The sequence below is a fragment of the Miscanthus floridulus genome, chromosome 10 (genome assembly GCF_019320115.1).
Source record: "Miscanthus floridulus cultivar M001 chromosome 10, ASM1932011v1, whole genome shotgun sequence".
NCBI classification, from domain to species: Eukaryota; Viridiplantae; Streptophyta; class Magnoliopsida; order Poales; family Poaceae; genus Miscanthus; species Miscanthus floridulus.
The window spans coordinates 62294134-62306497 of record NC_089589.1 but is presented as its reverse complement, the minus strand read 5'-3'; the positions used below and the strand labels follow the sequence as shown (position 1 = coordinate 62306497).

The 12364-nt window shown below is 40.4% G+C and overlaps 1 protein-coding gene across 3 annotated transcripts; it reads left to right on the top strand.

Moving 5' to 3' along the window:
• Positions 1-1359: 1359 nt before the first annotated feature.
• Positions 1360-11919, top strand: LOC136486660 (disease resistance protein Pik-2-like). Of its 3 annotated transcripts, XM_066483615.1 has the most exons (5): positions 1360-1472; positions 1638-1784; positions 3837-4981; positions 5449-5970; positions 9745-11919. In XM_066483615.1, the coding sequence occupies exons 3-5, from the start codon at positions 4115-4117 to the stop codon at positions 11452-11454; spliced, it is 3099 nt and encodes a 1032-aa protein (XP_066339712.1). In that variant the 5' UTR covers positions 1360-1472; positions 1638-1784; positions 3837-4114; the 3' UTR covers positions 11455-11919. The 3 variants fall into 3 exon arrangements, with proteins under 3 accessions (XP_066339712.1, XP_066339714.1, XP_066339713.1); XM_066483617.1 differs by lacking the exons at positions 1360-1472; positions 1638-1784 and adding an exon at positions 2417-2632; XM_066483616.1 differs by lacking the exons at positions 1360-1472; positions 1638-1784 and adding an exon at positions 2417-2771.
• Positions 11920-12364: the final 445 nt, after the last annotated feature.

The window sequence follows — 12364 nt, the reverse complement described above, 5'->3', positions numbered from 1 at the left end:
CCTTTCATGATGACGAGAGCTTCATCAGCGTACTGTATGACAGGGAAGTCTGAAGCAGTGTGCAAAGGAATTGGCAATTTCAACAAACTATTGTCCTTGGCGGTATTTATCAAAGACTACAAAAAATTGCTACAAGAACAAAAAGAGAGGTGACATAGGATCCTCTTGCTTTACTCCTCTTTTGTAGTTAAAATTTTCCCTCGCACTCCAATTAATGACACCGCCACCGCTGAGGTTCCAGAATTGAGTATTGAGGTGATCTAGCCAATCCATGTCTGTCTAAGACTTCTAGCTTCCAGCAGGGTTATCATTGCTTGGTGCTCTACCTTATCAAAAGCCTTTTTAAAAATCAAGCTTGAAAATTACAATTTCTTTTCTTGAATTATGACAAAGGTGTAAGTGCTGGTATCCTTATCAGATGGTACTAGTATCCTTATGAGATGAGGATCCCAATATCCCTAGAAATGAATTGAGTAGTTTGGATTCAAATTTGTAGATAGATATCTATTCAATTTTGTTGGCTATAAGTACCCATCCTCATTTTAAGTAATTTTAGGAAGAAAATAATATAATGGGAGATGAAAATATAAGTATACTATACTCGATTAATCTAAACAATAAAGATATTGATTATGAGTACATCACTGGACATTAAAATGAAACATGGATACACATCATTAAATCACATATCACATAGATTATAGCTAAAAATAAAATAGTTGCAAACAGTTCAATTGTTATCCACATATATATCTTTAAATACTTTCAAAAATAATATTAATTAATCATAGACACAAATTTGAATAGTTTCGACTTCTAAAAGTAGAATGTACGCTCTTTGAGAACTATATTATATATTATTGGTCATATTAAAGTTAATGTCATTAATTTTATTAAAAATGAATTAGATCAATCTTATATGTCATTATTAATAATAAAGCTATTATAAGCCGTTACCTCGAAATAGTTTCTGTTGGTACATCTTAGTAATATTAAAATTAATATCATTAGTCATTAGTCACAAGAATATATAAATGATGTATAATTTCACCTTGTACTATGTTCTTCACAAATACACATAAAATGGGATATCCATCTGTACTCCTATTTTTGTATTATAAATCTAGATTTGGGCAGAGAAAAAAAATGAAATGGATTTAGTTACATATTGAAATTTTTGGAGATAACAAGGTTTAATAACACGAATTTTCTGCTGTATATTCATTTCCACCCGTTCACGGAACGCGCTTACGCGCACCAACTATGTGAAGTCCGTGAGGTCAGTCAACTCTCAAGTCTTCTCTCTTAGGTGGCCTTAGCCCACATACCTACTTATTTATTGTTTCCACATCACGGCATCGCCTGATTAGCAACACCTACCGCGCTTGGTCTGGCCTGCGTGTCCCTCTCCGCATCTGTCCTCGCCTCACACTGATCTCAACCAAATTGACTGTCCGCGGGATTTGCTTGAGGTTAGTGATTTGATTCATTCTGCTGTCTCGTTCTGAAAACTTTTCGTCAGAAAGTTCGATCAAGCCAGTTGGATCATCCAAGGAGAAGAGTAGCTAGTCTCAGAGGAGAACTCTGAAGCTTAGCTGTCTCTTTTTTGTCTTGTTAATTAACCAGTTCTCATATAGGAAAACCATTATTGTCTCGGCTTGATCGATTGACGTTCGGACCAAATGATCGGTCAGAAAATCAAGAGTAGATCCGCCCGGGCAGGAACGTCATAAATCCTGAACAGCAGCAGTTCAACATCTGTTTGATCGTGGTCTTCTCTCCAGGTATGTTCTCTACATGTACGACCCAGTCCTGCCGATGGTTCAGATGGTCCGCGAAATTTCGGTTCCATATATCAACGTTTATTATGCAAAATCGTGCATGGTAATAATCATGCTGATAATATGAAACCTAAATAGAAAATAGTACTAGCTACTTGAACAAAATTTCCATCGAACTGTTCAAAAAAAATGGATTTGCTAAAATTCAGATCCTTGAATTTTAACTTCCTTTCCGGCGATGTTTATTGCATATGTTTTGCACTAAAATTGTACTTTTGGTTCATTGCAATTTCTGTAGCCACAATCTGTAATTTTTAGTTCCGAGAATAAAAACCCATTAGACAAAACCACGGATCCTACAAAAACTGATTTGCGTTGGTACAAAAACAATTAACAAGTTACAATTATTTTTGTAGTCAGGCAAGGACAAAAAATTGATATGTTATAACATAAAGACAAGTAACAAATCACAAAATAATAATTTACCTGTACTAGTTGGTGGAACAAGAATGTTGTCTAAAATTATCTTAAAATTTAGGCACCTGAAATATAGGAGAAGTGAAAAAAAATCCATCGCAAGTTTGACCGACCAAAGATGTTTTCAGTCTACTACCCCGATTGACTGACCAAAGAGACCCAACAGTAACAATCCCCTCAACCCATCTCCGCTGACCCCCTTGCATCTCGAATTCTCGATTGCCTACCTGACGATGCTACGTGAGCGGCAAGTCGCCCGCCTGCCCCGTCAACGGCGGTGGCGGCGCGCATTAGGTGCTATGGGTGGTGGACTGATGGGGATGAGCGCGCCGCCGTTGACCGGGAGAAGCGGCATGGTGGAGGTGCGGATTCCGGTAAGGTCACCTCAGATCGCGCCGCTCAAACTTTCCGGTTTCCAGCGCAGTGCAGTGCAGTGCTCAGATCTACTTCCTGGAAGAGCCAACGCCGCCGCCGGTCGCCACTTGCTGCACCCACCACCATCCTCTCGGTTCGGTAAAAGAAAAAAAAATCCAGTTTAGCTTTCGTGACATTTCTTTTTTTAAAAATAAAACTTTTGTGAAATTTCGGATATTGATTTTGGATGACCAAGAGAACAGGACCGAAAAAATAAGTCTTGCCTGAAGGCCCAGCCCTAACCTGTAGTTTCAACTACGGTTCCCATCACTACCGGTTGATAATAGAAAATCACAACTTATATTCCCAACAACTACCGGTTGGTAAAGTTCCAATCATAGGCGTGCCTTGTGATGTTGAACTGGTACTGATGCTACAGTCACGTTAGTTTTTAGCCAAAAGGTAGGAAAATACCTGTATATGAATGGCCAGTTCTTGAAGCGGGTGTTTAATCAACTAGGCTATTCATTATTCTTAGAAAATACTCCCTCAGTTCCACCAAAAAAAAAATACAATTCTACCATGGTGCCGAATTAAATCATTCCGAGTTTGACTAAGTTTATACAAAAAGTATCAGCAATTAGGATACCAAATAAGTGCCATTACATCTGTCATTAAATATATTTTCATAGCATACATATATGATCAAACTTTAGATAGTTTGACTAAGAACAGAGTAAAAATTGCATTATTTTCAAGGCAGAGGTAGTATCTGCTTGTGCTCTCTCTTTTATTTGAACTTATGCCATAAGCTGCAAGAAACTTGTGGCCTGTACAGAGAAGTCCTATTTATTTTTGTAAAAGAGAGAATAATAGCTTTCAACTACAGTGCACAAGATTCACTTGAAGTCGGAGTTGTTCTGATAGGAGAAGCCTTAATTCCTAAGGGAGGCCTTACTTTAAAAAGGCTCTCAGAAAAGTCAGCTTCTAATAAACCAATTTTAAAGTAACTTATTTTTCAAACACATAGCTAGCTTTTGGATCTGCTTCTCAAAATGGAGTTTTTTTTTTATTATTGATTTCTGCTACTATAAAAGTCATGCAGCGGTTAGTAGAAGCCCAAAAAACCTAGGCCTAAATTAGCAAGCGAAAGTTTGTGTGCACAGCTAAATGAATTTCTTATAGACCCAACTTATCTAACACATCTTGCCGGCCTTTTCACAGGAGGGCCTCTCATTGTCCTAGCCCCAGGTGCTCAGAAAACGCAGACAGCACTGTTCTGAGCAATAGCACATCGGTTTGTAGCTCCGCCACACAACAAGCACATTGCGACAGAGTACAGACAGAAATCGAGCAATGGCAGATCCGCAGATGTACTGCTTGGGGTCGCCAACTCCTTGGTGCAGGGGACCATAGCCAAGGTACAGTCAGCGATAGAGGAGTCGTCAAAGCTGCAGCAGAGTGCACAGCATGACTTGGTGTTTATTGTTGGTGAATTTGAGATGATGCAATCCTTTCTCAGCTCCACCACTAAGAACGTCACGAACAACGTCGTGGGCACCTTTGTGGCTCAGGTACTTGACCTTGCCTACGACGTGGAAGACAGCATTGAGTTCGTTGTTCACTTAGACACCATGTCTGAATCAGACCTATGGTGCCGTATGATACCAGCATGCATGCGGCCGCCGCTGCCCCTAGATGAGGCTGTTGGCATCATAGCGCAAATGAAGGTGAGAGTTCAGGATGTGATCCAGAGGAAGGAGCGCTACACACTTATCAGCGATTCTGGTGGCCCCAATCCTGTCATGAAGATGAAGCAGCTGCACAACGTCAGTTCATCGTTTGACATGCTCGCTGAAGCAGGGAGCAGCGCCATGAATCAACGAGACATGGATGCTCTCACCAAGTTGGTCACCAAGAGGGGCAGTCACCGTCAGGTGGTCTCAGTGTGGGCTTTAGGGGGCGATCATGGAGCAGCGTGCAAGTCCATCATCAGGAAGGCCTACGACAACCCAAAAATCTGGCAAGATTTTAGCTGTCGTGCTTGGGTGAAGCTTGGGAGCCCTTTCAATCTCCCTGAGTTCTGCAGGAGCTTGACGGATCAGTTTCGTGGTGCTGGTCCAGTGAAAGACGATCATATCGCCGATGAGTTCGAGGAGCAAGTGAACAACCGACAATACCTTCTTGTCCTAGAAGACCTCTCCACCAAGGAAGATTGGGGTGTTATTATAGAAAAGCTTCCAGACAAGAGTAACAGCAGTTGTATTGTCGTCCTCACAGAGCAGTTCCAGGTCGCAAGCTTCTGCACCGGGCTTCGATACATTCAGCATTTCTGGGCTGATTACTCAGTATGTACCTTTTACGAGGAGGTAAGGCTGAACAACACGAGTCACTTCTGACAAAAAAAGAAATGTCTCTCTCAATTATCTTCTTCCTGCTGTTTTGATGTAAGTATACAGTCACCAAAACAAAGCAGTTGGCACTAGTCTTCCAAAAACTTATGAAAGGAAAAATATTGATGTTAAATTATTTGATGAAAAATATACTAATATTATAAAAAATATAAATACGCTTATACTCCGTATATGTCAATGCCAAATTAATTCTGTACGTGAATGTTGTCAATACATTAAAATGTAAAGCACATTTGTCTGATTCAAGCTCAACATTTTGATTTGCAACGGCCAATGTATGATTCATATTATTTTTAATTGTTGTTTTAGAATATGAGATAAACAAAATATTATAATCCATATTGTCTGTTATTTCGCAACTATTTAATTGTCAAATTCCTATATTTTTGGTGAACAATTGAACAATCAACTTTTCCCGCCAGGTACCTGCTAATAATGCCCTAATTGGACGCACATCAGATATCAATCAACTTCCTGGGTATCTAGCTAAAGCACGTATAAATGAATTGCATGTGATGTCCGTGTGGGGGATACCTGGATCTGGGAAATCTGCTCTTGTTAGAAATTTGTACCACGAAATGGCACACCTATTTGAGGAGCATGGTTGGGTGAACATATCCCATCCATTCAATTTAAAGGATTTCTCTCGGAGCCTACTTTTCCAGTTTAATTCACATTCAAATGAAGCTATAGGCCCTGTTGAACAGTGTCGCAACCTTCTAAAAGATCACAGGTGCCTTGTCGTTATTGATGATCTAGATCTACAGCTCACACAAGAATGGGGCAAGATACGAGCTGCCTTGCTATCAAGACCTACTGAAAGTGTTATTATCGTTATTACAAATGAAGAAAAATTTGCCTTCCACTGTGCGGACAGAAAAGATCTTGTCTTTAATGTCAAAGCTTTAAGTGTCGAGGCAGCCATTGATCTCTTCAAAATGAAGGTGCGTTTAGCTAGTCAAATGATAGTTTCCAACACTATTGTTCCCCCATTGACATATTGTACTTTATGCATCTTATTACAAACATAAAATCTGTCATGTGGGGCTGCCGTAGGCGCATGTGTCTCAATCTGAGGAGTGCATGGTGACCACATCCAGCGCTGGACACATGCGCCTACGGCAGCCCCACATGACAAAATCTCTCATGGTTGCCTAGATATAAACATTTCGATTTCGACCCTTAGGAAAGTGGTAAGTGTTTTGTTGATTAATGACAACCGTATTGTTGTAACTAAAAAGTTTATTTTGAAGACATATCCAAGTCACAGTAATCTTGGGCGTCTTAGGTCCTTATTTGAATTGTGGAGCAATCAATTGATGTGGATGTGAAGATTGATGCTCTTCTAGATCTAAATATCATAAAGGGATGAAGGATACTTAGAGTAGTCTAGGTATTGCTAGGCTTCAACCATACTATAAAGGTGGATAAAAGTTAGTAAATTGACATAGTGATCAGTCTAGGTTTGGTTGATGCACGCTCGTGGCACTAGATAGCTTACAGAAATCAATGGAAAAGGCTGCATTGAAAAGAATTGAATTGAAACACGCCCTATCATACCAGGCGAGTAAAGATGAAACTGAATTAAGCATGTGCACACCTAGCGGTGAAGCACACTGTATCATACTATGTGAGTAACAATGCTAGTTGTAGCACATAATAACAACAAGCAAGCAAGCACGAAAGAGGGTAAACAAACATGTATAGACAATAGAAAGACACACAAATACAAGAGATGAATGTCTTCTCCATACTACTGGAATTATGATGCCCTAAGAGGGTGTTTGAATTAGAGTCACTAAAAAAATACGGTTCATTTTGCACATCTAAAAACCCACACAAGTCTATCTAGATGTGCACTAGGTTTTTCTATGTGATTTCTATCTCTAATGCAGAAAAGTTATGCACTTTAGGTTGGCCAGTGAAAGGACTGTGAGCTCCCAAGTGGAGGGTTGAATTGGGTGCCTTCCAAAAAACCTAAAACCTAGGGCTCAAATAAAATTACCACTAGAAAAAGCGATAATTTAGTTCTAGCATGATCTTCATGTAAGGTTTTTCTAGTGTGCTCTAATTTACCCTTAATCCACAAGAGTTTTGTATGGTAGAGCCAATCCTATCAACTAGCATAATGTAATGTAGGAAGGTAAAGATCACACAAGTCAAGTACAAGTGGAAGCAGTGAATGCGGCAAGTAAAGATGAAGGGTTAGAGAGGACAAACTCTTGAGATGATGATTTATCCCATTACATTGGTTGCCAAAGTGCAACAACTAGTCCATGTTGGAGCTCCACAAAGGATATGCTCCCGATCAGCAGCCTTATGCTGGTCAGTGTTTGGTAAGCCACAAAGGCTACCACCAACCAAGACAAGTGCCATGAACCACTTGCTGCCCGACTCTCCCAGTCGCCTTGCTATCATCTTTACTACGGAGCTTCTCCACCAATGTAGGAGCCTCATCGTCTCCCGCACAACAAGTCTCCTGCACTCCACACCAAGCTCAGAGGGTAATCGACGTTGCCGGAGAGGCACCAAGACTCCAAGTGATCCGGCACCACCAAGGTACAATGGCACTAAGCCAATCACTCAAGTTCTCAAGCTACAAGGCCAAACCCTCACAAAGATGATCTGACCTTGGAGGGTGGATGGAGTGTAGAATTACTTGTCCAAGATTCTAGCATCCTCGTACTCCAACTACAATAAGGAAGATGTGGGAACCAACTTCAGCTTTTTCATCAGTCACCAGATGGTCTGATGGTGCCTTTTCGCTACCGCCATATCATCAGGTGGTCTTTTTACCGTTAGATTAGCAGTTATTAAGCCGTGTGCATGTTCTGCACACTTGCTTCGTTTGACACTATTTCTTCTCCTTTTTATGCACTTGTTTCCTTGTATCAGTGGGACATATTAGAGCCTATTTAATACATTTTAACACATATGTTAGTCCTAGTACACCAAAACCACAATATGAATATGTCTAAGAGCCCATATTTGTTACATCTAGTAATGTCTACCAAGTCTCCAAATCCTTCAGAGCCCTTCTTGCTCTAAGCTGCCTTGTGAACCCAATTTTCCATGAAACCCTTCCCGCTAGTGATGGTATCCTTAGGCAACCAAATAGGTTGGTTCCACATCTTGCATTGCTTGTTGACCTTGTGAACCATTACCTTTTTGTTGTTCATCAAGAGGAAGGGTGTGCTTTACTTTTTGCCAAACTTCAAGTAAGGCTTGTTGGACTTGGAGAGCTTCTTCTTTTCTTTTTCCCTACTTTGTCTTGCACTCGTATGACTTTTTCCCTTCGTGACAAAGGTAGCATGTGATGATTTGTCCCTCACCAAGCTTTTCACAATGTTAGGACTGTTATCTTGAGTAAGGTTGTACTTGGATACCATTCGCCTTGCCTTTGAGCCTTAGGTCAACACTAGCTTTGCAATGGTCACATGCGTCCACTGACCCATCACCCCAAGTATTGAGGCCCACACCGGCAACCATCCACGTCCAATTTTGAGGACCAATTTGACTAACACCCTTGCACACCTCATAGGGCATGACTCACTGATGTTTGCAAATTTAACCATCTCAAAGGCCCCGATGCCCTAATATTTTGCACTCACTTTCTCATGACACCTATGCAAACTTTCCATATTTGCCTTCCTTGACTTGGCGACACCATCTTAACTGAAAGGATAAGCTTGAGTGTGTGTATGTTAAAGCTATTGGAGCTCCTTTAGTTGTTGAGTTTGGCGTAGGGCGGCAGCGGCCGCCACCCATGGCGCTGAGTCGATGTTATGTCGAAGCTCGTAGCAACGATAGCACTCGATGAGCTCCATCACTTGTTACTAGTTATAGGTAGTATGGTTTTTGGGCCCGGTTTCTCTCGTAAACTGGGCCAATTCTCTTATTAATATTTGCTGGAACAACATGTTCCTGGATCTTTTAAAAAAAAGATGTTTGCCAACGTGGCGGATAATATTTATTTTCTTGAGTACAAGAGAATAAATGAAAATAGACGTTGCTCATCTAGACATTGCTTATATTTATGTTCACATGGTTTTTTCACAATTAGTTGACTCAACAATCAAGATTTTACACGCACAACCAAATATCTTTTGAGTCCCAATGTCATTCCAAACCCGCATTCTTTATCTTGTTACCTTGAATGCATGGACTGACCCTGTATGCAGTCCTGCCTTGTTGACTTGTTATTTTGTTGTGCCACATGTATCTGCTGTTGTATTTGAAACCAATACTTAGCTAAGGCCTGAGTGTATTCGCATGCATGTTGCTTGCTTTTTTTTTCCAGATGTGTATTGTTGTACTATGATATCTCTATTTGTTTTTTTTTATCTAAACCATTATAAGGGTAATAGGGAAACTGGCAAACAGCTATAAAAGGTATATTAGATTAATTTTTTTTTTTTGCAGTGGATAATTTATTAGCATGTGTAAAGGGTACTCTAGGCTACTTTTAACCTAATGGCAGCGGTGGATAATTTATTAATATGTATATGGGCACATTGATTTTATTTTCTCCAATTAATGAGGTAATTTCTAAGCCTTGAGAATTGACGTGGAGGCTCCTCTTGTTAGCCAAATACAAAGATAACTACGGTTAAAAAAAGATAATAGATTTATGCTATTTTCCAATATAATTGATGCACACTTTATATGTCCCAACTTGAAATATGTGAACCTAATATAATTGATTTTTTGACCTATAGGTACCAAGTCCATTTTTTTCTGTTGATAATATGGAGAATGAAGTGGTCTTGCAGCAACTTATTAGAAAGTGTGGTGGACTTCCAAAAGTAATAGTTGCTTTAGCTGAGATTTTGAGCCCAGTCTATAATTGGGGAGAAAAGGCCAGTATGTTGAATGACAATTTCGTGCTCAACCTGGAGACCATGCCAGAGTCTGATTGTTTACATGGTCTATTTAGCTGGATGCAATCCTACTTCGATGCTTTGCCAATGCACTTCAGGAAGCTTGTTGCATACCTATTAATTTTCCCTGGACACAGCAGCACTCGGCGGCGGCGTTTGGTGATGCGGTGGGGCGCAGAGGGGTACTCCACCGATAGTGAAAGCTATACAGCGGATGAGAATGGAGAGGAACATTTTTCCGGGCTGGTTAACCAGGCAATGATTCAGCCACCACCACTTACAACAATCACAAATATGAGAATGGTCTCGTTTAAAGTCAATGCTATCTTCCGTGAGTACATGATCTCACGACCTCTGAAAGAAAATATTGCAACCGCAATTGAGCTCTTTGTGCTCAAAGGAACTTGCAGTCCAACAAGTAGGCTCAGAGGACGGCACCTTGTCATAGAACAAAGCTGGACAAGAGATAGGATAGTGTTTGGGAAAATTGACTTTTCGAGGCTAAGGTCTCTAACAGTGTTTGGGCAATGGGAATCGTTCTTCATCTCTGAAGGAATGAAGGTTCTTCGGGTGCTTGATCTTGAGGATGCATCAGGTGTGACAAATAAAGACCTCCAGAACATCTTAAAGTTGCTGCCCCGTCTAAAGTTCCTTTCTCTGAGGGGATGCAGTGAGATAAGCTATCTGCCAAGTTCAGTGGGTCAACTAGGACAACTCCAAATGCTTGATATCAGATACACCAGCATAGTCACCACTCCAGCGTCCATCACTAAGCTAAAGAAGCTGCAATACATCCGGGCGGGCCCTGTGTTTTCACCTGAGGATCCATCAGCGCATCGTTCTGTAGCATTGAAGTTCTCAGACCTCCGCAGATGCCATCAACTAGTTGGTGTCAAGGTGATGACTGGGATCGGAAAACTGACCGCTTTGCATACACTTGGAGTGATCAATGTTGGTTCAGCAGGGGGCAAAGGCATCCTGAAAGAGCTCAAGAATCTCACCCAACTGCACAAACTTGGAGTGTCTGGGGTAAGCAGGAAAAATGGCAAGGTGTTCTGTTCTGCCGTCTCATGTCACTCCCGCCTAGAGTCCTTGGCAGTGTGGCTCAGGAACGACAGTCAAAATTGTTTAGATTACATGGTCGTCCCTGTGTTTGCAAATGAACTTCAGAGCCTAAAGCTGTACGGTCATGTAGAAAAATTGCCCAGGTGGATCAAGGAGCTTTACAACCTCAAAAAGTTAAATCTGGAGTTGGACACATTGTCGAACAATGACATGAAAGTCCTTGGGGATCTACAACAACTATGTGTTCTACGTTTTCGTGTCAAGCCACCTCATGATGGTAATATCAACTTTAATGTGGTGGTAGAGGGTGAAGAGGATCACAGTTATAAAAACATTAAGATCCTCGAGATTGCTAGCGCATCCAACTTGCATTTAACTTTTGGATCACGAACCATGAAAAACCTTGAGTTGCTCACGGCTGGCTGCTGTAATAATGGATCGCAGCTGCAGTTTGATGGGTTAAATCATCTCTCGAAACTTTAGGATGTGCGAGTTATTGGTTCTAAAAATGAGAACCTAAGGAAAAAATTGGAGGACCAATTTGCTGGCCATGGAAGCAAACCCGCTTTGAAGCTGGAGGAAGTTGTTCCGTCGACTGAGGCCTCCACTGGACGAAACAATGAACACTATATGGCATTTCCCTTTCATTGTAGCACTCGATGAAGTGAGGATGCAGTCATCAGGGCAGTGAATACTGAAACATATGCTTTCTGTATTATTGCAGTAAGCAGAATTCAAGAACTTGGCTGCGGTGAAATATGCTACTTAAATTTTATACTACAGTTTGTAAGAAAAGGATCTTGTGAAAGTGTTGATTTTTTCTTCGGCTGTATCAATCATTTTCTACTCATGTTGTTTTAGAATTTCTCAGTCAGTTTTTTTGAGTTTGGCTATTAATGTACAGAGAACTGGATAGATTGAAAGTAAAAGTTTTATGTTATCCCAAAAGGTATTTTCCTTCTTTTTGTTGTAATGAAAGGTACTTTCCTTACCTATAATGTTTTTAGATATTGTATTTTCATAGATGCTGCTAGTCAAAGTTCAGCGTGTTGATGTCCTAAATGACCTAGATTTGTGGTTGTTTTTTTTATCAATGAGAAAATTAATAAAACTAAACACACCTGGTGCCTATCCAAACCATAACTCGTTTATGAGCGATGCCTTTGTGCATTAGCCTAATGAATTCATTATTAATTGAATAGGTATTTTTGTTCACAGAAAATTCGAGAATTTTGTGTTCTCAAACCATCTCTCATATTCTTTTTTTTTTTTTTTTGAGGAAACCATCTCTCACATTCTGCTTCCACACAGTGGTTGCTTACTTCAAGTTTTCAGGCAACTAGAATGTACAAGCCGTGTTTTTCTTTAATAAACAGAGGGATCAACAAGTTGA